General features: G+C 39.1%; 1 protein-coding gene across 2 annotated transcripts in view; it reads right to left on the reverse strand.

Moving 5' to 3' along the window:
- Positions 1–1,323: 1,323 nt before the first annotated feature.
- The window catches only part of rxfp1 (relaxin family peptide receptor 1), a 39,523-nt gene continuing 13,724 nt past the window's right edge, over positions 1,324–27,122 (reverse strand). Inside the window, exons 3-18 of one of the 2 annotated variants that reach the window (XM_076103466.1) lie at positions 20,979–21,062; positions 19,089–19,194; positions 16,020–16,091; positions 15,099–15,170; positions 13,372–13,443; positions 13,123–13,194; positions 12,891–12,959; positions 12,657–12,728; positions 12,368–12,439; positions 11,556–11,627; positions 10,755–10,826; positions 10,023–10,094; positions 8,889–9,118; positions 5,612–6,022; positions 5,175–5,393; positions 1,324–3,901 (exon numbers count right to left, since the gene is read on the reverse strand). In XM_076103466.1, the coding sequence (XP_075959581.1) occupies positions 3,564–3,901; positions 5,175–5,393; positions 5,612–6,022; positions 8,889–9,118; positions 10,023–10,094; positions 10,755–10,826; positions 11,556–11,627; positions 12,368–12,439; positions 12,657–12,728; positions 12,891–12,959; positions 13,123–13,194; positions 13,372–13,443; positions 15,099–15,170; positions 16,020–16,091; positions 19,089–19,194; positions 20,979–21,062 (2,105 nt within the window). In that variant the 3' untranslated portion in view covers positions 1,324–3,563. Of the gene's footprint in view, positions 3,902–5,174; positions 5,394–5,611; positions 6,023–8,888; positions 9,119–10,022; positions 10,095–10,754; positions 10,827–11,555; positions 11,628–12,367; positions 12,440–12,656; positions 12,729–12,890; positions 12,960–13,122; positions 13,195–13,371; positions 13,444–15,098; positions 15,171–16,019; positions 16,092–16,365; positions 16,508–19,088; positions 19,195–20,978; positions 21,063–27,122 lie in introns of those variants that run through there. The other variant, XM_076103465.1, reaches the window with a different exon arrangement.

The following is a 27,122-nucleotide window of genomic DNA, read 5'->3' on the forward strand; positions in this document are numbered from 1 at the left end:
AGCACAGCACGAAAGCTCGGCTAAAAGCTTCTCTTTTTTTTAAACAAACAAGCAAAAACAAACGCTGTCTGTCTGTAGTCTGTTTATCTTAGTTTGTTCTTGTCAACTTCTCAGCTGGCTGAGACAAAGCAGCCAGGTGGACAGAGGACAGAAGGAATGACTGATACCATCTGTGTTCTTCATTACTGATTATTATCATGTATAAACTTGTATGTATGGTATTTATTTTATCGACATTTTAGATTTGTCTCCATTGAGATATTAATTACTTTATATAATGACTTTGATGTTGAAAACATTACTGTTGCTGCTCTAAAAAATATATTTAGTTATATCTAAATTATAAATGACTTCTAATACTTTGCTGAATTTATTTGTTTTAAAAATTCTATATGTTTTGAAAATCAATTATTCAGTCAAAAATAACTGAGTATTGATAAAAGTAGCTCTTTGTAATAATAGAGATGCCTATTCCTTCTAGAAGGCCACCGTAGTTCTCCGACACGCTTGGAAAGGGAGGGGTGAGTGGAGGGGTATGTCGTTTCTTGCAACATACCCTTCTTGCTACTCTAGCCTAAATATGTTAACGAGGCAGCTGTTACACTTACTAATCCACAAAATTGATGTTTCCACCAATATCTATACATTCAAACCGCCACCTACTTCCTGGAGCTATCTGAAGTCTACGTGAATCACGTGACGGTCAAACATTTTGAACTTCCGTTGACGCGACTCTCTCTTTTTATGGCTCCGATATAACCGTATAACGTAGTCATAGCCAACCAACAGTTGGTTTCAGTTGAACAAACTAATAGCACATTTTGATAACTGACATTGTTACATCTTGAATCTGTTGGAACACTTTTTATTACAGCTGTTTCGTGACTGTTGTTTATTTGTTTTGTAACATTACTTACAACTCATTCTTTTAATTCCTGGCAGGACAATGCTAGTCAAGTTATTCTTTTCTTGTATTGTGCGGATTATTATTCTTATTTTTATTTTTTATGATATCTTAAAGTTTTCTGATTTGTAATCTCCATCATTGAATATGTTGTGTTTTATCCAATAGTTCCCAGTTTTCAAAGTTTCTTCCGCTAAAGACCAACTGTGGTTTTAACTTTATTGGAAGTTTTCAATGCAGGACCAATGCAGCAGATTTTCATAGTGGTATCACTTTACTAAAGTAAATGACCTGAATACTTCTTCCACCATTGTGAATTATGTTTTACTATGTCAAAGAAACCTACGAGACACAGACAATGCCAAAGCTACTAAGATAAATAACCAATATAAACCAAATAATAAGTCAACAAGTAGATGTGAGGCATAAATATATTTATTGTCTACGTTTCAAGAAAAACAGAAATACAAAAAAAAAACTACCATTGTAAAGTTTAGACATAAGTCAAGACAACAAATAAAATAATAACACATGTTTAAAAACATTTTCCCCATCAATATTTAATATAAGCCTGCACATATTATCAGTATATTACATTACATTACAGTCATTTAGCAGACGCTTTTATCCAAAGCGACTTACAATTCAGAGTCTATCACATTTCTACACCGTAGGCACAGCTACGGGAGCAATTTTGGGGTTAAGTGTCTTGCTCAAGGACACATCGACATGTGACTAGCGGAGCCGGAGTTCGAACCGCCGACCCTCTGATTGAAAGATGGCCCTGCTATCCACTTAGCCACAATCGCCCCGAATATCCCCGAATATCTACAAAGAAACCGCTGGCTTCCTTGTCTTTTCAGCATGTATGGGAATGTTATGTAAACACAAATGGCACACATAATGTTTCACTAACTATTCATACAGTTACAATGACTGAAAGGATACATTTCCACAGGAATCAGCATTTCATTGAACAAAGTATGTGTACAGTTTATGATCATTTTACAAATGTCTTCACTGTACAGATCATTGTAAAAAGAATGTGAGGTGTGGTGTAGTGGTTAAAAACCCCAGACCAGCTGGGGAACTGTCTTCTGCCCACATTAAGTACATTCTTTGTTTAACATACTGGAAATGGCTCATACATTACATTCAATATGTATATAAAATATTTTTTGGTGGCAGAGGCAACACAGAAAACACTAAAGACCGAATGCAGAATAAAAGAGTAGGCCTTTTATCCCGTCTTAGCAGACTGGATGAAAACATAGAAAGTTACATTGATGTAAAAATGTTCTTTGCTGCAAGAAGTTTGCATGACTTATTATCAATATGAGATCGAGCTATCAGCATGAAATGTATGCTGCTGATGCCAATGCACTTTTGAACAGAGAAAGGCATAACAGGGTCGATTCACCCTCCTGAGTTCTTCAGTAAAACATCTAAGTGACCGATTGTACAAAAAAAGAAAAATCAATGTAATCCATGTAATTCCTGCAATTCTGACAATTGAAAGCCTTTAGCTGCACATTGTTTCTTGTCACACAATGTTCCCATAAGACACCCAAGCTCAGGGCCTTTTTTCAAAGACATGCAGAACTACCATAAACTTGCTGCAAAATTTCATAACAAAATGACAGTTTAATGTTATTATCGTGAGCAGCATAATGAGCTACAAATACTCATACTCGATAGTCATTTTTAGTTCCTCATACGTTGCCTATTTTAGTGTTGCCTGTTGTTGATGTTTGATTCTAAATATTTACAAACATCTTTGGAACATAAACACTCTTTGCTGTGGTGCTTTGCAATACATCTCCCATGTTGTTTTTCGTTTATCAGGATAATGTTGTTCTGTCCATATTATATAAACAAAATAAATACATTCTACTACTGTCTGGCTAGTACAAACACTTACTTTCTGAGCACAGTGTAGTAAACTCCACGAGGAAAACCGGAAGCTGTGCTTAAAAGCCCCGGAAAAAGCTGTTAAATGAATTCGATTTTTATTTTTGGTCAAACTCCTGTTTCCAAAGTGAAGAATGTTTACTTTGTTAGTGTAAAACAGCAACATTTAAAGTGTCTTAACCACAGAGGTACTGTCATATGGTTAATGGGAGTTGTAGTTATTGGATTCAATTCTCTAATCACTGTTAGAAATTAAGTTGGCCAAACTTTATTTCCCAATATAATACTAGATATTCAGCTGAGATGATGGACAGAATACTCAGCTTTCAGAAAGAAGAAAGATGTCCTCTGTGAGAAACTAAACTGATCAATGAAAGCTAGTGGAACAAAAGCCAAACCATAAGTGGGCATGGCTTCAGCTCTGTATTGATGGATATCTTTTGGAAGCCGACATTAGTCTTCATTAGAGGAGCTGCTGTGCCACATAAGGGATTTCTGCACTGACTTCATCCATTGCCGTTATGGCCGCTGCTTGGGCAAGACATGCACACATTGAGATTTCTAATGAGATACTAATGAATATTAATTATTTTTAAACACTACAGAGAAACATGGGCACAAATCAAGGACTGTTTTTAATGAGGTGAATTAACCTGAATCACAATTAATCGGTTTAGTTGACTCTGAAAAGAGTTTGTGTATGTGTGGGTGTTTCTAAGTGTGTTTGGCATTGTTTCCTTGAATCTACTCACAACAATGTATGCTGCTTCTGTAGTTGATTTGTGCATGTGGTAATGTCATTGTTGGTATTTTCCACAGGGGCGAGGTTGGCTATCGTGCCGGTCGCGGCCAGCGGACGGTCCGTGGCGAGGCCGTGGCTGTTCTCCTGCAGGGGCCACATTTCCTGCCAGGTGAGCGACGGATGATGAGGTGGGTGACCGCTGAGCAGAGGCCTCTTCTGCCTGTAGTTAGCCCATACCTGCAGAATGGTCTCTTTGAAAGGCCGTGTGGTCAGAGTGTACAGGATGGGGTTAAGGGCACTGTTGATGGGCAGAATAAATATGACCACCCATGAGCTGATGGTACCTGCCGAGAAAGAAAAGACACAGAGAGGAAGAAGTCAAACAGAGCTGGCATATAGTCCGTTTTAAGAACATTCATTTTAACAGGGTTATGAGTTGGGAGAATACTTCAACAAAAACCCTTTTATCAAATCTATTTATATAATAAATGAGAATGTCTTTTAACCCAACAGGGGACGTAATTAGGAAGCCACAGCTCAGCAGGTTTATATATATAATGGATTCTGCACATAATGGGCCATTTGGGTATACAGTGCAAACAGCACTAAGGTTGTAGTTGAATGCTCTTCATACAGCGATAAATACCTTTTAAAAACACCTTTAAAACTAAGTGGGAATAGCTGCTAGACCAGCTGTACCCCTCATCTCCCTGTAAGCTTGGAAAGTGGCTCTAAAATGCACACAAACAATATATTTTACTCATGCTATTGTGTCATTGCTCCTTATGAAAGCTGAGCGCAATGAAGAACTGCTACAAAACATGTATAATAAATGGAATAAAGATATTGGTATGGTAGATAAAAAAATCAAATCAAATATTACCACAAATTAAAATTTAGGTTTACTTAATTAATTATAACTGAATGACAAGAATATAGTTTAAAATGTGGCACTCAGGCTACATCCACACTAATATGTTTTTGATTTAAAACAAAAACGATCTACGTCCACACAAGTGTGCCAGCACGGTTTTAGAAAGGATTTCCTTCCATACCAACACACCTGAAAAACAAATACCACATGACTATTCACGTACACTGGGCATGCGGGTGCCGTTGTAAACAGGAAGTAGATTAGTTGCTTAGTTACAGAAATTACAACAGAGTATTGTTGTCCACTTGAACAGATAAAAGGTTGGGCTACGCTAGGTTTACGCTTTTCTCTCTCTTTTTTTTACGTTTACCTCGGCGTAAACGTAATAAAAGATATGCATTGTAAAACAGAAACGTAGTAGTGTGGATGTGGCCTCAGAGTGACTCCCTCATATTTGGGGGTTTGAGGGTGATAAGTATGAATAAGTATGAAAATGTGAAATTATGAAATTCCATTTCTTGTCATGATATTATACCCAGACCCTAATTTACTCAATTAAAAAGATAAAATAATTCTTTGTCCATTTTGATGCACATTTTCTGACATAAATCGCCACTCAATTCAATGACACACGGCAAACTTTTCAGAGCCACATTGCTAGCCTACTGAGGGCTTGTATTTGATACTCGAAACGTAAAACCAGTCGAGTATTCCTTTAAATGGTTATAGCACTTCTACTGTACCGGGAATCTCCACCTGCAGCAGTGACAGGATCTTGAGGATGAAAATGGGGATCCAGCAGAGGGAGTCCGTGATGACGATAGAGAAGAACCTTTTGGCGATGGTAACCTCTTTCTTGATGTGGTTGCTGTATTTAGTGGTCTGAGTCCCTGTTCTCTGGATGTTATAGAACATGCTTGCATAGGCTAAGACAATGATGAGGAATGCCACCAAGTTCAGACCTGCAGAGAGATATTTGGTTAATTTCTGGATTGCCATGCAACTGCTGTGGCACATATTTGCATAATTATAGCAAAGCTATGCATATGAATACAAAAATGCTCACTAAATAGTAACTGTGCTTTTACAAATAGCTTCATAGAATGAGTGAATAAATAAAAACAATCAAGTAAACACAAGAACAAAGTTTAAAAGGACAATTGCAAGATCAAATGCCCACCCAGGAAAATGACGATGGAGTAAACATGAGCCCAAAGTGTCTCTGGCTGCTCTGAGTGCAGCGGGAAGCAAACTCCATTAGTCCCGTAGAAGTTGCGAAATAGCCCCTTGCAGACCAGCGGCAGAAGGGCAATAATAAAGCCAAACAGCCATATCCCCAAAAGGATGGTGACAGTTCGTCTCCATCCAGGCGTCAAGTACTGGAAAGGGTAGACGATGCAGATGTATTTCTCCAGAGTGAGGTAAGTGAGGAGAAGGACGGATACCTCAGTGGACAGCATGGCCAAAGAGCCGATGACCTGACACTGGCTGCTGTCCATCCAGGCCTGAGCGTGCCGGTTGTACTCGCCGCGGAACTTCAGATCATACGCACCAATCATGAAGAGGTAGATGCCCATCAGTCCGTCTGCACCTGCAAGGAAGGAGAGTTACAAATTACAGAACAACATATTCAGAGGATTTACTGACTGTAAAGATGTCTGATTTATACGACCCTGCAAGGCTGCATTCAGATCTATGAGAGGTTTAAAGTGTAACTTCACCCCCAGGTCTGAGCCTAATTCCATCCGCTTTAATACATGTTCATTCACCCATTCACACACTGATGGCAGGGGGCTACCACGCAAGGTGCCACCTGCCCTTCAGGATTAACTAACCATTCATATTCACACATGCACCAATGGCACAACCGTCAGGAGCAATTTGGGGTCAAGCGTCTTGGCCAGGGACACATCGACATGGACTACTAGCGGAGCCGGGGATCGATCTTCTGATTGAAGGACGGCCCGCTGTACCAATGAGTCACAGTCGCCCCCAAAACAGTAAAGGCCATGTTGAGTCATTTCCAACTCATGAAATGCCAATTTTAATAACTTTGGTAAGAAATGTCAATATTAACTCCAGCATTGATGTGTTTCATCCAAGTGCAGTCATACCATTTAGTTTACCGCTTAAAAAACATGTTTAAATGTGCAGTACCTATTTGATTAAACCTTGAGCACAATGTCTGCTGAATTTATTTGAACGCAAAATATAAACACCCAGACTTTCTCATACAGCAGCTCTCCTTGAAGCAGTGCTCCTTAAAGGGAACCACAATGCCTTTACTTAGCCGTGACAACAGAAGCAAACCATGTACACATGGATCTTCAAAGGCTTTCGGTCTATGACAGACAGCAGCCACTTCACCGTGTAAATCCATGCACAATAAAAAGGAACCAAGGACAAACCACTACATGCTCACATTAAGCTACACCTTCAATAAAGGGAGAAAAATGACAGCAGCGAGTGCAGAGAGCGTCATGCTTTGATGATAAGAAAGAAAGACAGGTAGAAACAAACTCATTGCATTAGAACTAAAAAACATTTTACATGCTGAATATGTAGAATATAGACTATATATCTATATATATACGTATATAGATATATAGATAAATGTTGACGAGGCAGTAATCATGTGTCCATACTTACACAAACTTATATAGGGCTTTATTCTGTACACCTAGTGTAAAGACTGGGTATGCACATTTCTGCTTTCATGCATATCCTGTTTGCATTAAATCTTCACAGATGTTTTAGCATGAGCCCCAAGCCCTACATTGAGTAAAAAAGTTCATACTCAAAAAACTAAGAACCACATGTTGTTTTATCTTACTCCTATTCTCTATTCTCTCTCTGGCAAAAAGTGTTTCGCTGACAATTTGTCAGAGCTGAAATTGAACTCACAGTTTAAATCCGAGAGGAATTCTCCTCTGCTTCATCAGTCACTACTTGATGTTAAATAATGTGCTTAAATACATTACCCAAAACCCACTTGATAATAGTTCCTTTGATATGGAAACATGCAAATGCTCTTCAAAGAGCATTTTTTAAAATTCCACACAGGTATATCATCATCAAAGACTCCCTGTTTGTTTTTTATCTTAATATTGGTCCTGTGAAAATTGAAGGGACAGCTGAGGTTAAGCTTTGTTGTGCTGGATAATTCAAATTCATAGCTGACACATAACTCCAAATGTCATTCAACGTAATTTGTTCGTAATTTCGTGTTTCTTTCCCCCGTGAAGCCGTTTTTAGAATTGATATTTAAGCATTTACTTATGACATACATTCAGTGTGCTCTTATATGAAATAGGAAGTACATCAAAGTAAAAGACTAAAGTTGACGTCTGGCTGACTCAACTGGGCTCAAAGTCAGCCATCTGTTGATTTACTATTAATTAGAAAAAAAAACAAACGAGTGTTTGGGAAAAAAGGACAGATAAAGAGATGGTAAATAATAATGAGTAATAAATGTGTGAAATGACTCTTGTTCCGGCTCTAAACCACAATCTCGGAGACTCAAACTTTATCTTTGTTTACGACTTCTTCCTTTGCAGACTTGTTCCACTTCTTTAATAACTAGATTAAAAACAACATTCAGACACATCCTGCCTGCACAGGGAGACATAATCCATTGTTGCTAAAAAGAGTGCAAATTTTGCTCGCTTTAATTACCTTCAGCTCTGTTTTTGTCTGGATCTCAGCCACCAGAAATTAGTGCGGTACTGAAAACAGTACACACTGACATTCTATTCAGCAATTTTTTAAAAGGTCAGCGTATTAGGCAAGTGAGTCCCAATATGAGATAATGAATAACAACTGCCGGACTGGCTTGCTTTGATTTACCAGAGCCGTATACGGCATCTCTACGTCACTCCTCCACATTCCAAATATTTCATTATCTTGGCAAACGAGCGAGACAGTGCGAGTGAGTATTATTCAATCAAACTGTTATCCTTGGGCAGTTTCTTTGGTTCAATTTTATGCTCTGAATAATTTCTTAGAATTTGTGAATTTCTTTCATTCAGTGAGGGAAAATATCCCATTGAAGAGATCAAATATTTTTTACATACTCTAATTCATGAGCGGGCCAGTGTGTGTAATATAAACTCAATGTTGATGAAATGCACTGATAAGCACATTGGGAACTCATTTCAAATTTCCCACCAACTTATTTTAAGTTTGTTTACTTCAGAATATTAAAGTATTTTGCATAATTTGTCACTTCTGATGTATCCATAATTACTGACTACAGTCAGGTCAATAAACATATTGCCACAATTTTATGATAATTATAAAAATATGTTTTTGGGCTGCTAATACTACACCCTCTTTCCCCTAGTGACTTATTTGGCTAATACTTGTTATGTATACATTGTAAGTCATGTTTTATGATGGTAAACTAGATAAAAAGCTAGTTTCCACTACATCCCTCCTTTAGATGCAGTGTGACTTACAGCAGAGAGAAATGATGCACATGGCATGGAGTTTGTTCTCTGATCGGATGTACGAGCGCATGCAGATGACGAAGATGTTGCCGAAGCAGGTGGTGGCAGAGACCACCCACACGAAGACCCTCAGCACGATGTTGGCCAGCAGGTCCTCGAAGGACGAGATGCCGTCGGTGTTGGGTTTGCAGCTGCGCACATGAGGAGCGTAGCCGCAGTACTGGAATTTCTTGAAGTAGCTGGGATTGTAGATTAAAGAAAGTGTCAAGTTAAGCAAAAGATAAGGGAGTCTATTTATGTACAAATGCAAGATTTAGTGTCCTTACAGGCTGGTGTGCACTCCACACTCTTTTACAGGGTTTTTCTTTTCATAAATTGAGACAGTTGGAAAGTAAAAACAGAAAAGTTTGGGTGGTTTTAACTGAGGATTTGATTTTGATTAAAACTCAGGGTAGCTGTGGGGCTTGAGAGGCATACTTAATCAAGAAAACAATTTGGACTGAAATTGCTTTATTTCTTTTTCTTTCAAAGCTCTATATGCCCATTGCTTTGAGAAAACCTGAACAGCAACATGTCTTTCTAGAAACATTGTACCAGTTATGACTTGATGGGTGGACTATCCACAGTACCAGCAACAATGTTTCTGTAAAAAGATGTTGCCTTTGAAAAAAGATAAATATCCTTTTTTTTGATGCTGTGAGCACCACACATTAATTTCCCTTCCCTTCCATTGTGTTGGTCCAGAGGCGGAAATCCCAGAGACAAACGCAAATAATCTGCATGGCTGGAAAGCCTGTCGCCTGATTCAGAGAAGAGACATTTTATTTGAGCGAAACAAACTGTATCTTCCTGAAACTTGAACGAAATTCGACAGAATAAAGAGCCTCGAGGAGATTCTGTGATTATATACGAGGCAAGGGAGATTAATTTTCACTCTGTTGCATCCATTCCAGGACCTGCATGGGCTAAGGCTGTTTTACCCACAGAGAAGATGGATTACACTAAACTTGACTTAATCATCTTCCAGTCAGAGGAGAAGCCAGACCGTCTCGATAAGCCTCGCTCTGGACTCAACACTAGAAATACATGTGAAAAGATGAGGATTAACAGTCCCAACATAGAACATGACAATGGCGTACTTACATATGAGTCAAGTATTTGAGAGGTTCAAACATCCTCCGTTGTATGTTTCCAATTTCTACCCCTTCTATGCTCCTTGAGAATATAAAGACATACAAACAGAGACACGCCATAATGTCCTCAAATGCACAACAGGTGTTTTCCTCAAAAGGTTCTCAACCAATACTTTTTCAAGGACTGAAAAGGAAAAAAAATGAAATTGGACAAAATACATTTTCTTTCATTTGTTAATCCAGAATGTGACGCTTGTGTCACAAGAAGAAAGAGTGCATACTATCCGAATGACAGTAAGGAACCATCATGCAGCCAATGCTGTGACCCTAACAAAATGGGACACGGTTGCAAGAATAATTACCTCCTCCCATCCTATCCAGTGCATTTGTATTGTTTGCTGCTCTTCTAAAGGTAAATAGACTGCCTTTATTCAGCCCTTTTGTAATCTTAGCTCCCACCCAAAGTGCTTTACAACACAAGTCAGCCTTTACCCATACAAACACATTCTACACTGTTGGCAGAGACAACCATACAAAGAACATACTGCAGTTATTTTTTAGACATTACACACACTTAGCACATCAGCACATGCATTCATTGAGTGATGTCAGAGAGAGATGTCAGAGCAAGGAACTGCCCATGGACCAGGGAGCACTTGGGGGTTCGGTGCCTTGCTCAAGGGCACCTAGGCAGTGCCCTCGTTTTAAATTAGTTGTCCAGTGTGTAGCAACATATACTTACAATGACTTAAGTTTATGCAACTTGTCAAAGTGGTCAACTTGGAGCTCCACGATGGGATTGTATGATATGTTTCTAGAAGATAAGAAACCCTCAATTAGATAACATGGAAATAAATCCCATTTATTATTGACATCATTTCTGCATGTCAAAATTGTTCATGCACATGCATATCTTGAAGATGTGTCCTTGCATTATTCCTCTTTAACTGGCATCTTAATATCCACCCACCACACTGTTGAGACTCCTACACTTTAAAGTTATCCTTTTGATTTTCACAAGATCTAAACCCAATTTATGTTACTATTTATGTTCTGCATCTCATCTGAAATAGTCATTCATGTATTAACAACCAGTAGATAAATCTCTAGATAGTAGTTGTTATACGTAGTGGCGGAGTCCGTCATTCCTACACTGGATTCAGATTGCATAAGAATGAGGGGTTCACAGGAAAAATGTAGCATGTAATCCAACGCAATTTTATATAAATGAACACTGTTCACTCTCTTTACAATGTCTTAAGTTACTGCTAATGCAAACATAACATCTACTGCTTGGGGGAAACACATGGTGGCTTTTATTGTGAAGCAGCCACAAGTGTTGGTCACCGTGGTCAGTACTAATCTAGGAGAGTTTATTTTGTATTTACTAATCACTTTGAACCTCTATCTGCTCTAAACATACTTCCGATTCTATGGCTAGTCCCTGACAGCAACAAAATAAACTCCTGCTAAATATTCATGGAATAGCAATGCTTGTAAACAGATCTGTACATCATGGTGTAATTGTGTAAGCAGAACTCACAGTTGCAGCAAATCCCCCAGCAAGACAAAAAGATTGGGAGGGATCGCCACCAGTCTGTTGCTGGATAGATCCCTGCACGCCGAGACAAATCCAATCGGTTCGACAAAAACACAGAACAATAAACAGATATTGATTGCTGGGTTTCTGACAGATGTCCACTGATCTTAAAAAAAAATCCAACTTGTGTAACTCTTCCTAAGTACAGGGTGAGGATTCCATAATAGGCACACTAACAACAACACTTCTGCAGTAAATGCTGCTCTATTCTGCTGTGGGTTACATGTTTAAAAGGAGAGTGCTATGGTGACCTGCTGATTCATTGTTGGTTTGGTTTTTTTCATGGGATTTGTTGGCAAAAAGAAAACGTAATATTGTCAAATGATTGGACGGGCTGATCATTGATTGCTGTCGCGATGTAATGAGAATTTCAACAAATGTAACAAAAAATGTTTTTGAAGAAGATTATAAACTCCAACTTTAATAACCTGCTGAATTCATCCTCTGGAGACCATATATAATCCTAACAAATTTAACAACAATTCAACCTGTAGATTTTAGGAAACTTTTTCAAGGGGAAATTTGGGGCTGACACAAAGGTCAGACACTCTGCAAAATAATCATTGGGCACCAAAAATGTATCTACAATCTGCCTAGAAGTGCGTTTTTCACACGTTTTTCTGCAGATAGCACATCTTCAGAATGCTTCACATTTAAATTGCATCGCATCAGCTTCTTTTTGGCACAATTCTGACATTTTGAGATTTCTTTTTCTCTATAGAGTTTGTTTGCACAATGAAACAAAATGAACTTACAATTCTCCAAGCTTTTGTAGGACTGAAAAAGCGTGTTCGTGTATATGGCTGATCCTGTTCTGCTGTAGAACACTGGAGAAAAGCAATAAATTTAAAATTTAAAATACTATTATCATACTTGTTGATCTACCTATTCACATCTAATGACTAACTGTCAGCATTGATTCCATTCATAAGCTTATCACATTTTGAGAAACGGAGAGTGATTTGCAGGCATATCACAACAATTCAGTCAAAATCTTGAAGCAAAAACATTGCCATGGATTGAATTATGTAAATATATACTTACAGAACTGTCAGCATACTGCATGAGCAGAATGAGACATTTCCAATGTTTTCAATTAGATTTCCTTCCAAATCCCTGCAGGAGCATGTTATGAAATGTACACACAGAGCGGAATTATCAGACACATACTGCACACACACACACACACACACACACACACACACACACACACACACACACACGCACACAGATCATTAAATGACATGTCAGCTTTTGATATCTTGACATCCTACTTACAGCCAGTTCAATCTTGGCATTTCCCGACAGATGTCATCCAGCTTTGCCAAAGAGTTGTTCATCATAACCCTGTCAATCAGCGAGACGCAATGTAACAACGTGTAGTGCACTTTTCAAAAGGAGCAACACTCACTCAATCTCAACAGATCAAAAAACCACAATGTTACGTAGATGTTTGGACAAGGAATCACATCAAAGCAAAACGGGAAAATGGTATAGAAGAAAAACTCACAGTAAAACGAGGGAGTTCAGTCCGGAGAATGTCAAGGACGATATTTGATGGATATCGTTATTTTCTAGGATCCTACAACAAATAACAGGATATGTAAGAACAAAATCCACTTTATCAGTATGAATTATTTATCACAAAACTGGACTTCTATGCCTATGGCAAATCAATATTTACAGAAAGTATAATATCCTTATATACTATGCATGCAGCTTTTTATATTCTTTATCTGTCGGTGAAGAATACACATACAACCACTCCAGCTTGTGCAGGTCCTGGAACACCCCCGGCATGAGGACAGATATCTTGTTATAGCTCAGATATCTAAGAGAGGAAAGACGAGTTTGGTTTGGTTATCATGCTGAATAGACTGATAGGAAAACTTGTAACCTTTTGCTTTTATTGCACTTACTGTATATCTATGAAAACACAAATAAAAAGGTCTGCTCACTGTTGTTCCGAGCAAAGTGATGTTTCGAGCAAATGCTCTTCTACAGACTGAGTGATATCAACAGATACGCCGTCTTTAAATGCACACTCTTGTCACATGATAATACTTGTGAACCACACTACCCACACAAAACGCAGTATACTAAGAAAAACACATATAATATATAGGTAAGAACCTCCCAGCTCATAAGAAAAACATCAAGCCAGGCGCTGTCATGCCTATATCTATATGGACAGAATTAAATAGAGGCGCCTCTATATCTAACGTAGGATGTCCCAAAAACATATAGGAACAATAATCTACACTACCAAGCCCACGGATATTGACAGAGGAAAGGAACAACATCTACATCTGGAGTCAGCCAAGTACATGGGAAATCTCACCATCCTACATTTTTTAAGAAGAGCCTCATATCTCACAATTCAACCGGATCAGACGGATTTGCAGTTTTGTTGGGGCTTTTCAGGAAAAATCTGCGGTTTTCCTGGACGGCTTCAGAAAACTAGGCTACGGGGAAGAGGCGGCTACACGGTTCGACAACAAGTCTCAAACTGAATGTCAGAGCAGAGAGAAATCAAAGGAACCTGACTCCAGAATGACCTGCTGTCATTCAGCGCTCACCGGTAGGTAAAGACATTGAGGGTGTTGTAAAGAAACATTGATATGTTTAGATACAGATCCTTCACTGAAAAGGGTTTTAAAATCCCTTCTTGTGTTGTGTAGCACTAGTCCTGATTGGACAGCCTTTGCAGTTTGCTGGTGAGAGCAGACCCCCCATGTAGCCTTACATGGGGGGGGGGGGGGGGGGGTCCTGTCTGTAATACTGAGTATATATAGCATTTCAGTCAGAAAGACTTACACCAAGGAATTGACTTAGCAAATGTTTACACAGGTCGATAGAAAAAAGGGAGCTCTCAGAGAATCCAAGCAGCAGTGAGGATTCTGCTCAGAGAACTATTCTCCCCTAAATAAACACACATGCTAGTTACATCCACAGTAATATAAAACATACTACATAAGGAGGTGGTTGGCGATGCAGCAGCATTGCCATTTGCTGTTTTAGTGTTTTGTACACTTGCACACTACCTAACAAATTAATAGTGAGAAGTGACAGTCTATCATTTTATGACATACTATACCATGACTATTACCACGCCATAAAAAAACCCTTTAAAAAAAGTCTATGGCCTTCCTCAACTTAAGAAATTGTTAGTCGACTAACACACGATTTTGTCTACAGATCTGTAAAACTGAATTACTGCACGAAAAATCATGCAAAAGAACCAATTTAAAACTTGTGTTTTCCAAAGATGTGCTCTTCATTTTTTCGTGTGAAATAACTTCATTCAGCATGAAAAAAAGCAAAAAGAACGACTCATTAGACGACTAAAGGAGGGCCGCCCTAAAAAGTCAAAGTATAGTGTGTCATAAAAATGTTGTTAAACACGTTATATAAGTACCATGTAATAGTACTACTATCAGTACTTTATTACTGAATGGCCTGTGTCAGAAAAATGAAGAAACTTACAGTCTTGTTAGATTATAGAGCCCTCTGAATGCGTCAGGACTCACATCTCGAATTCTGTTGTGCTGGAGATATCTATATAACAAAAGCACAAAACTGTTTGTGAATCATTTGGATTCCAAATGAACAATGAAGAAAAACATTAGATAATCATTGAGCCTGTTGGTTTAATTAAAGACACACATACAATGCTTGACGTTGATTGTTTAAGTTTACACAAAGAAATATTCATAATTGGGGATTCAGCCGAGCTGAGAGAAATTTGTATCTGATACCCGACTGTCATGGTCGAATACCTGGCATCCTCGTTTATAGCACATACTGTGAGTTCAACAAACCACCGCTGAGAGCTGTGTTTTGACTCTTTGTGTATTTCACACACCTGGTGAGTATTTCTGATGTTTATTTATGCACATCTCTGGGAAGTTTTTCAATCCGGTGAAATATTCAGAGCAGTCTGAACAGTCTGAGGGAGCCTAAGGGTTCCTGGCGGAGGATTAGTCTTGTTCTCCTGACGCCACGTGGAGGTGGCACTGTGTGAGGTTGACAAACAACGCAAGCCGGCAATGAATGGGTCCATGCTCGGAAGAGAACAATCACGTCATTCAAAGTTCCCAGCAGTCCTCGTAGCTGTATACACTTATCAGCTTTGTAGTTGTGGAACTCATTTATTTCCATTTTCAGTCAAAGGGCGGTCATCATCTCGGCTCTTTGGTATCAAACAAGGCAGTATATGTTTGGGTGAATTAATGTTGTAGGCTCCCATGCATGCTACAAATACTTATTCATTATATATGGTGCTTCTCAGACCTAGAAAGAAGACTGACTAAAGGACAATAAAGGATAAAATGCAATAAATTAATTACAATTAAAAAAATACATGGTGTGTATTTCTATGCAATCCATAATTCATGGAACACTCACAGTTTTTTTAGGCTCTGGTACTGAGAGAATGTGTTTGCTTTCAGTTTCTGGAGTCGGTTCCTTTGTAGCGACCTGAAGGATAGAAAGAGGCTCAACATCAGAATATCAAATAAGGTTTACACCGCAAACAACGCTGATCACGATTCAGTACTGTTGCATTTGAACAGCTGATCAGCTCCTCCTCTGTCAAGGTTATAATTCTAACATTCAAGTTTGAATTATTCAAATTTCTAATAAATGGGGCTTTTGAGCCTGTGGATCACATTTCCATTAACCTAGTCGCAAAAGACAAGCCCTTGTAAATCCAAAAGTAGCCCCCTTTTATAACACATCATGAAAAACTCACATTCATCAGTGGCTGTACACAGACATTCGGGTATCTTGAGTTTCTTTTAACCCACGAAATGTGTAACTGTAACAACCCGGTCAGTTTTGGGGCTGCCTAGATCCGAAAACGTGTGATTCAACAAGCCCCTTCCATACAGGCTCAGAATATATCTGCCACCATCTGAGCAGCTCCACCCTCGGCTTGAGAACTACCCTTGCAAAGATGCATCATATCATCATTTCTCACAAGCCAATCAGAGAAGACTTGGCTTAAAGAGACAGGCGCTAAAACAGAGCATTTTTTATTAAAATTAAAGCATGTAAACATGTTTTAGCAAAACACAAAATACAAGTATGAACCTGAAAATGAGCATACAGTATGTCCATACTGACTGACAATTAAATAAGTCAGTCAGATATATAATATTTCAAAACTTTAAATATATTCTCACATTTAGATAACACAGCAAAGAAATAAAAACTAAATTACCCAGAGTCATTTACCAGAAAATCTATAAACACGGCAAAATATGGCCTCCTGGTGTTCTTAATACCATTTTATCATCTCAAAGTGATTCAGCTGATGAACCAGTGGATTTATCTGTTGATTCCAAAGCTTTTAACGGATTAAAGGCTGATTAAAGGCTCAACCCTTCACACACTGCCACGTCAAACACTTGGAAGAGGACAGTTTCGGGGCAATGTAGGATTTTCTCACTGTTAACACCGTCTCCTTGGGCTCACCGTTCTCTAACATTGTATCTCTTGGCCAAGGTCCATTTCTGTGGCATCACTTAAAGTACTCGGAGGAGTATTGGTTAACAAACAAAAACACTTATGCTTTCATGGTAAATAACGTAAGAGGCCTTTTTAAAGTCCTTCACCCTTGGCATGCTTTTACTTTGGGAGTGTCTGACATTGTTGTGTCTCCTCCCTGGTGTTGTGATTGTACTACGTGATTCTGTATGACCTGGGTTACACTGTATAAGGCAGAGTGAATGTAAGTTACTTTAACCTTTTGGTATATTTCTGTCCATGCTCACATGCTGTGCCAAAAGCTTCTCTCATCAAGTTACTATATAAGTGGAGATTGACCTTAATAAGTACAAGTTTTCCACTTCCCTTATCAAAACATGTCTGGCCTCATGCAAGAACATTAAAAGTACTCTTATCCTAAATTTCTCGTACTGATTTTTCCGTGAGGTTTGCTCGTTAACCAAACTCTCTAAACTGCACAGACTTGTCATAAATCCCTTGATTCAGCCTGATGAATTTCACTAGTTCATGAGGAAGTGCGCGTTTCAGAGATTTGATCATTAGCATTAGATAGGCAATGATTAGTTGATAAGTTGATTGACAGAAAATTAAACTGCAACTATTTCGATGATCAAGTAGTTGTTTTTCAAAGCAAAAGGACCGAATATTTGCTTTTTCCAGCTTCTCTTTTGATTTCCTCTAATGTGAACTGAATATCTTTGGGGTTCGGACTATTTGTTGGACAAAGCAAGACATTTGAAGACGTCACCTTGAACTGGTGACGTCTTCAAATGTCTTGCTTTGTCCAACAAATAGTCCTACAAAACTGATTTGCTACTAAGACTTGCTGATTTCATAATATGACCTTTGTGCTAGAACAAATCTTTTGTGAAGATGGCGCTGTGTGAAAAGCAATACATGTGTATGTTATCCATGTGTGACAAGCTTATCGTAAATGACCCTGTACCACCACACTGCTTGTGTTTAGCAGTATATATGACAAAGACTCAGAGGCAGACCTTTGAGCAGCCTTGATCCATGTACTCTGTATGTCTTTCAACTCTGTTCCTTCTTGCAAGAATAAATGTCCTGTGATTAATGATTTTTACATCGGCCTCGAGTGAACAGACAGCATTCAAATTGCACTTAGTGACCACTCAGAGCACTTTACAACAACAGACAGCATTCACCCATTCACTAACAACACGGGGAAGGCGGGACCCCCGATTGCCACTGGGTATTTCGCACAATGAGGAAGAGTCAAGTTGCTTGTGAAAGTAACAAATAAACACATAGATTACCAGTCACTGGTGGGAGTCTGAACTCTAGTGCTCTTTTGTTCTAAAACAAAATTCACATGGATAACAAAAGTCTCTTGCTTTGGTCAGCTGCGCTTTAAACTCACAATGAGAGACGGGCTCTTTGACCATTTCTAGGCAGCGAGGTTCAGAGGGGAGAAAAAATGCAAAATAGTATGCCACCCAAATATGCCATAAAGCAAATTATTCCGTGCCAATGACAAAGCAGACACTTTGTAAGAGATAATGAGGACAGGCCAATCTGCCTGGTAATTGCCTTGATATTCCAGGCCACATAAAAACAGCCTAAATTGCCCCATAAAGTCGGAAACAGGCTATTGTACTTCCATCAAACATCGACAAACTCTGTAACAACTACAGGGTTACATGTCCTTGTCTACATGTGAAAAAGTATTTTGTACCATTGTCCCAAATTAATGAAATCTTGAAATATAAACTTCTCCAGATGTAAGAAACCAAGTGTGTGAGGGTGGCTCTCATAAGTCTTTCAAGGACGTACATTACTCATCAGCTGAATGTGAGGGGTTGGCATTAGTCACTATCACCAGCGATTCATCTGTAATTCTGGCTTCAAGTAAATCCGGCTTCTCACATGCTGTGGCAGTCACAGCCAGGGATGGAGGCTTTCTGAGGATGGATTGAGCTTTAAGATACCACAAAAACTCACATCATGGTGACATTCATCGCCACCACTGGGATGTCTTGAAGCTCTGTGCCGTCACAGTCCAGCTCCAGGTCTCGGCACTGGCAGAGCTCAGGAATGGCACCCAGCACTGGAGAAATGGAGGGGAGAGAGATGGGACATCAGAGGACACTTCAATCAACTAGTCATGCACCGTCAAAGTGTCGAGACTTGAGCGGTTTGGCTCAATGCCAACTTTGTCCTGCTGGAAGAAGTCCTGAGATTAAAGTAGCAGAGAAAACAATAAAAGCAGAATTCAGTAAGAGTGACTTGGAGGATAAACACAGGTTGGAAATAGTTGATAAAACAACCAGGTTTCTCAATATTGCATATTGAGTATTCCTGGTTTAAGACAGCTTTGATTATCTTTCATTAAATCCCAGTATGGATATGCAAGATGTGATGAAATGGAGCAGATATGATTATCTAACCAGGCATTCCTGAATCCAATGAATGCAAATTATCTTTGAGGGCACATACGTATTAACCGAATGCTTCACTTTGATAGGCAAACTTATTTTCCTTTGCGGAGATTATTACACATTTGAGACAAGTCATGTTTAGCTCCCCTCCCAGCGAACTGGATGTTTTCAGAGTAACTACTTACTGAGGCCAGTAAATCAAAAAAAAAAGAAGATCTGAATATCCTGAGCGGGTCCACACGAAAGGAAAGGTATTTTTTGATAATTAGATATTTGCTGAATAAAACCATTATTTGCACAACTCTTTGCTCCAGGTATGCTTACTTTCAAATAAACCCAATTTGCCATCTAATAAAACAAAGATAACCGTCTCCTTACAGACAAAGATGAACATGGATCAACAAAGGGGGAACTGCAGAACACATATCTTGTTGATAGTGCTTCAGACTCACTGTGAATGACACTAGACTCTATTGCCCCTCTAAAAGAGAAGATAATAAAACCAAGGAAGTTCGCTCCATGGTGCAAACATCACCACAACTTGAAAGGATATGGCGTTCCACCAATTTGTAAGAATCTCGGGTAGTTTGGTGCTATAGTCTTGAAACATAAACGAAGGCCCTCCGTAATGCCAGAGAAAAATAATAGAGACAAATAGGAACCCCAGGTTTCTCTTCAGCACCGTAGCCAGGCTGACAGACCTCAGTAGTAGTGACTTCATGACCTTCTTTAATGATACGATTATAACTATTACAAACAAGATTAATAATCTCCTGCCCTCAACCAGTACCGATCAATCCTCAACTATAGGAACCTTAGAAACAGCTGTAAACCCTGATATATATTGTGATGGCTTTTCTCCCATCGACGTTGACCAATTGACTTCAACAATTTCTACTTCTAAACCTTCTACTTGTCTCTTAGACCCTATCCCGACTAGGCTGCTTAAAGAAGTTTTACCTTTAGTTAGCACCTCTTTCCTAAACATTATCACAGTCCTTCAAAGTAGCTGTAATTAATTCTTTTTTTGTTGTGTTTTGTTGTTACTTTTTATCTGAAGCTCCATGATGAGAGCATAATGCATCCTGAAGTTCAAGTTGTCGCCAACCGGCCCCCATCCCATCTCCACAAAGGAAACCAACCAAACCAAGTCACTATGACACGCTCCCTCACCGGCTTCCCACCCACAAACTGTATGTGATTAGGCACCCGTGCTGAAGCTCAACAGCAGCTGGTGATAAAAGCCAGGCTGCTGTAGGCTCTTGCGCTGCCCACGAGTTCATTTTATAAGAAAACAATCTGTAACACAGCAGCGATGACAACAAAAAGAAAGGAAAAATAAATCAAGGACAGTTATATCACTGCCAGAGCAGTGACAGGTAAAAGTTATTTTCAGGAGTACCAAATTGACCAATCTTTTAATAATGCAGTTTAGAAACAGAGCAGTACTTACAGCACACATCGGACTTGGTCCCAGTGTTATAGCTGGGCATTCCAAAATAGTTGTCGAAGAGATTGGGCCACCCGTTATTATCTCCTGGAAAAGAATACAAGACAGACAAAGTCAGCGATTACAACCCATCATTTTTCCATCAAAACCAAACATCTTTTTTGAAGTATAATTTGAGGTAGTCCAAATGTCCCTCTCACTCCGTTGTGATTCACAGAATGACCTTCACCTCGCCTACAGCAACACAAAGGCGAGATGAATGTTCTGTTGCTTTATGACGAATGGAGGTATAATGCAGCAGCAAACATTTATTCTGATGTTTATTTGTACAGGGATCGGTATGGAGCATAAACCAATGCCACACACCACAGAGTTTATCTTTCAACTCAAGGTGTGCTACTTCCAGGACGGTACAGAAGCGACTCAGCCTCCACTTCAATCCTTGTGAGACTTTGATGCAGCGTTTGAGGTGGTCCAACCAAACTGCTGTAAAAACCCTTTACCCTGCCCAGGCAGTCTCGTCACACCCAAGTCCAGATTCCAGAGAAGACTCCTCACAAGTGATTTTCCAACTATCCATCAATTTTCTTCAAACCCTGGTGCTTTATGGTGACTTTCAACTTCAGCCAGGAACTAATCCTTAAGTCACTGTGCTGCTGTGTCTCAGGTAACTGTCGTTTCATCTTTATGAGCCAGCCATTTCACAAAGCCTCTGCTATTCTGTCAAATGTATTACTATCGTACATATATGGTGGAAGTTAATGTGTAAGCAACATAAGTTAACTTTGTTGGGGTTAAAAATGAATACACCTGAAAATCTTGCTCTTGCTCAAATTTAAGATAAAGAGGAATTTTCCTTGAGTAATATATCAACCACAGCGATAATAACAATACTCATTAGACCGCTAATCAGACTCTAGTGCAGTGGTTCTCAACTGGTCTGGCTGCGGGACCCACCATCACCCCTTAATGACAAGCCGCGACCCAATTTGGGTATATCTATATTCAAGAAGTAGTAGTAACGTCTCTGTGTAGTAAACAACTGCCAAATCAAATAAAGAAAGTACACATCAATTATATTTGAACAAATATTATTCTCATTTTTCAAATTTAACTGGATGGATTATAAATAATACATAGAAATACATAAATAAATGTTCTTCTCATTTCAAGTAAAATAACGGCTGGATAAAAAAATTAATTACGTAACAAAATTCATTTTAGAAAAATTATTTTCACTGAATTGCCCTGCAGCTTTAAATTCAGTTCATTCAGGGTGAAGTGAAAAAGCCTCGATATTATATTTTTCTCATCTTCCAAAAAGAGAAATTAGTGTTGGAAGAATTCACCAATATGAGTCTGTCCAGTCAGGGTCTAATGACTCTGGTCTCTCTGGACATTTTTCTCTTTTGGAAATCGTCCTATGATTTGACTTTCACAACTCACACCTCAATAGTCCTGCTCTGCTCTCTATATCCTCGTCTCTCCCCCGTGTGTCAGGGTGTGTGTACATCTCACTCAAGTCAGGAAACTTCTCAGAATGCCCATATTTGATTGGCTGAGCTGCATCACGTGATGTGACTCACAACGCATTGGTCGGTGTTTTCCCTGCACCGCTGAACAAGTGCCGTAAATGCTGGAATAATTCCGCTGCATAAAAAATGCCCTTCAAAATAAAATCACAACATTTTTTTTTTTTTTTTGTCAGGCAAAGGCCCGCGACCCACTGAAAACGGGTCCGCGACCCAAAAACAGTTTTTTGCGTATCACTTAACACCACCTCGTTACCGTGAAACATACGTGGTTAGGTCTAGGCAACAAAACCGCAGAGTTAGGTTTCGGAAAAACAACATGATTCGGCTTCAAAAAACTATGTCAACTAAATAAAATACATAAACAACATAACATAAGTACGGAAAGAACAACAAATCCCATCTATGCCCTTACCAGCCCACTATAAACGGTCTCTCTCGCAATTTTTACTGCATCACATGTTGAGAGCGCATCATAGTTACGCATTTATTGCACACTAAATTACCTATTTTCATGCGGCCTGTGATCAAACCCACAGTAGTGAAACCCTGCCCTCTCTCTGTCACTCACTGTGCATTTATGTTTAGCGTTTTACAATTAGGCGACCTGCGAGCAGCAGAACTTTAAAAAGGAGACAGGAGGTCTCTTACAGATTTGGATGTGAAACGCTAATCCCACAAAGCACAGTTGCTTTGAATTATGCACTCTATCTGCGGTGATAAAAAGACATGATAAGCTTCCCATGCATAGCTATGTGTGTGTGTTTGGATAAAGGACAAACCAGTTTCAAACACTGACCGAATTGAGAGATATCAAACTCTGATTGACTTTAATTAACTCTGCTTTTTGGACATTGGTGGGAAACAAAGATAAGGAAGTTTGCATGTTCTAGCTGTGCCTGCATGAGTTTTGCTCATGGTGCTCCAGTTTGTGATAAGCTGTGACCAATTTGCCTCTATATGAAACCAGAAGCCTCAATGAATTCAGAAGTGAGTACGCTATTGATTGACAAGATGGCATGTTAGTCCACCCTTCCTTTTTCCTCCCCTGATGTGCTGGTTTTTCATCTTGTAGGATTTAATAATGTTGTCATGGCTAAATTGGACTCTAGTTCCTGATGTCTTTGAAGCACATCTCCTTTTAAATATGACTTCTTATTTGATCATGTTATGATAGCTCCCTGGACATAGTATTGCCTTTTGTATTGGCAGTAATGACTTGTTATACAGTTTAATTAATGAATGCTATGATGGAAACTGCTATGATAAATGGATCCCTATGCTGCATGAAAAATTGCATTAAAAAGGTTATTTTTATGGATTCGGTTAGTCTTGTTCTGATGGAAGCAGCGTTTGTTTTGTTGACGAAATGATGATTTTCTGATGCAATCCAATGCAGTACAGCGACTGCTTTATATAGAAATCAAACAGTATCACGAGAGACAAAAAGAGAAGTACACACACAAAGTTTCAGACAGCGCAGCACCACAGCAGACATATCATGTGAAAAATGTGTTGAAATATGTTAAAAACTGTTTGCTTTAATAAGTGCACAGAGACAAAAGTATAATACAGTTACAGTAGAGTTTTGTGCATTTAAAGTAGTTAGACTTGTTTTGTTCTTACATAACCTTGTTTGGATGCTAGCAAGACAGAGCTGCTAACGCTAGCCTAAACTGTGATACCAGCCAGGATTGACTTAAACAGAATGGGGAAATACTACACAGTGAACACTCTAGTCATGAATGTGGCCTTCAAAAACAAAGTAACATGGAAACCCACAAACCGTATGTATGGTATGTATTTCGGCAATTATGTGCTAATTGAGCTGAAATGTAATCCTCCTATCGTATGTAGTTAGGTAGATAATGTTTGCAACTTACGTTGGAGCAGGCAAACACCGTTTATCCCATTCGATACACTTTTGCTCATGTGTTTTTGGTGTTGGACCTGCTGTGCTTCGTTACGATTGCTAAGCTACAATTGGACAATCAGTGAGGGGAGGGTTTAAGCCAACTTTCAATTGCATCATAAAAAGACAGAAAGTTTTAATATTTTTTGGGGTGTTTTTTACAATCCATTCCTTAGTCTTCAAAATTGTTTTGTCTGGAAGTAACCTACATTTATGAAAGCCATGCATGGTTAAGACACTTAAGACACCACACACGGGAAATCTAGCTTTTTGCAATTAGTCACTGCCACCCAATGCATTGAAATATTATATTTAGTTTATATCATTTTCAGTCAGCAGTGGAATTAGAGGGGAAGAAAACCATCAATGTAATTCCACGGTTTGATTAACCATGAAAGTGAAATTATCAGACTTTCACTGAGTCACTTTGAACTTTGCCTTCAAAAGGCAGATTCATTTGTGACTCATTATATCATTGTGATGATAGACACAAGTTAAATAGCACAAAACGACTGATGCTCAATGAAACCAATATTTGAAAAATTGATGCCGTCATTGCGGCTCAGAGATCAAATGCCACAGTGATACAAAGGGAGGAGGAGGGGGAGAGACTGTGGGAACATTGTGATGTAGGCTGCACACTATTGGAAGTCAAACTCAAAGAGATAGACATGAAACGCCTGCAAACACACAGACAGGACTTAGAGAAATAATTCATTTCATTTCTTTCTGACAACAACCCCAAACCTTTCCACCATCTGTCAGTGACTTAAACAAGGTGGAGTAAGGCTTCACGCTCCTCCGTGGGCTGGGACACGTTGTTGTGAATGTCCTAAATGAGCCCACTTCAGATCTATCAAAAGAGTACAGAAATAAAGTATGATCTCAAACAACAGGTCTGACCTACATTGCTCCTAGAAGCATCCTAAACAAGATATCAGCACTGTATTATGACCTGGATCCTCTACTTGTTTTCATTCGAAACATCTAATCAGGAACTACCTGGGATGCCAAGTTAATATAATTAGGTAGTTGGTAGGACAGAACATCAGCAGTGCAACTGTATGCGTCAGGGGCTAGGAGTGCTACTACAGAGGATGCACGTAACCATTTCTTATCATGATTGTCCGGTTTTCTAGGATTCAGTGAAGAATTCTGGTTTTCTCAGGGGCAAACAGGTGATACATGCAGCTTTTAGTCACATAAACATGTAAAGTTTGTTTTGGGGCAGAGGGCTATTCTAGCAAATGCTCAATGCTCTGCAGCAGACATGGGCCATACCGAATGTAACTCACAGTGCAGGAGAAAGGAATACCTCCTTTCTGGCAGAGGCGAGTGAGAGCACTTACATCTTTGATAGCCAATGCATTTCCAACCTTATCTTGGAAAAGCCTTACCTTCTCCATGCTCTGTTCTATTACATGCAAATCGCTGCAGGAGAAAGCCTTTATGAATGCTACACTGCAACAAATGGTTGGATGAATCAATTCTCAGGAAACACATCATCCACCTTAAGTCTTTGATGTTCATTTCAATTTCACTGCACAATGGACTTGAAATGGAAAAAGTTGACCCTGTATGGCTTTCCTCATTCTTCAATGAAGGATTAACCTGGATACAGGATTAACCTGTAAAGATCAGTGTCACACCAGCGAACTGCACCACCGGCATTACGGTTTAGCTCAAAAAAGGAATTTAGTTTGGAACAAATAAACAGCGGGTGTTTGCAAAGATTGACTTAAAGAGACCAGGTTTTGCACTTAAGCCCCTTTCACACATTAAGCTTAATCCAGAAATGTTTCTGATTTGATCCATTCCTGGTCATGTTTACAATGGAGTTTATATGACACAAAATGGCAAATTTCATACTGCATAGCATTTGATTGGAGCAGTACAAGAAGAGGTTTGAAAATGGTTAATTGTGCGGGTCCCCATGTGACGGTAATGCACCAAGAAACGCAGCAATTTGCCAACAAGGGCAGGGAAGCTAGTTAACGAATGCATTTTGGTGAGTAACCACAATAAAGCTCCACAGGGCACCTTTATTACTAACATAATTACTTTGGTGAAGAAAGACCTTCAAACAACAGTCCCACTGTTACATTGTGTTTCATTACAGAAATGAGTGAGTGACTTTATCTAATTTTCGTAATGAAACATTCATTATTGATCAATAAGTGCTCTTTTCATTTGGCACTACAATCACAGCTCATATCAAGACTGACTAAGGGCCTCGACATTCTATTAACATGAGCTAATGAGAGGCTGTTTTTGCCTGCAACATTGGCTTTTCGAACAAAAGCCCACTTAATGAAGCAGCTGTGAATTTGAATCAAATATTATGTTGGCCTTTGTGACGTTACAACCCAGGGGGGATGCAACTGTGTGGCTTTAAAATGAAACAAATACATGCTACGGAGACGAAGCAGAGACTTCAACTAATCAACGGCCTCACAACTGTTGGTCATTTTATCGTCAAGCAGCATTTAACTTGTTTAAGAAAGCCTGCTCTTCTGATATGGAAACTTTTTCTGCTCATACCCTTTCGAATTACTTTGACAGTGATTATGTGTTGTGTTTATCTATTATATTACATCTACACAGTGTGGTGATGAGTGGATTGGGGCTCAGTGTATTTCTCATCTTTCTCTGGGAAGGTCTAGTTTGTAGCATCTTGAGGCAACTAGCGGTGAGGTTGCAGAT

This window comes from Anarhichas minor, unplaced genomic scaffold (assembly GCF_050575085.1).
Source record: "Anarhichas minor isolate MPS153535 unplaced genomic scaffold, ASM5057508v1 ptg000028l, whole genome shotgun sequence".
Lineage (NCBI taxonomy): Eukaryota > Metazoa > Chordata > Actinopteri > Perciformes > Anarhichadidae > Anarhichas > Anarhichas minor.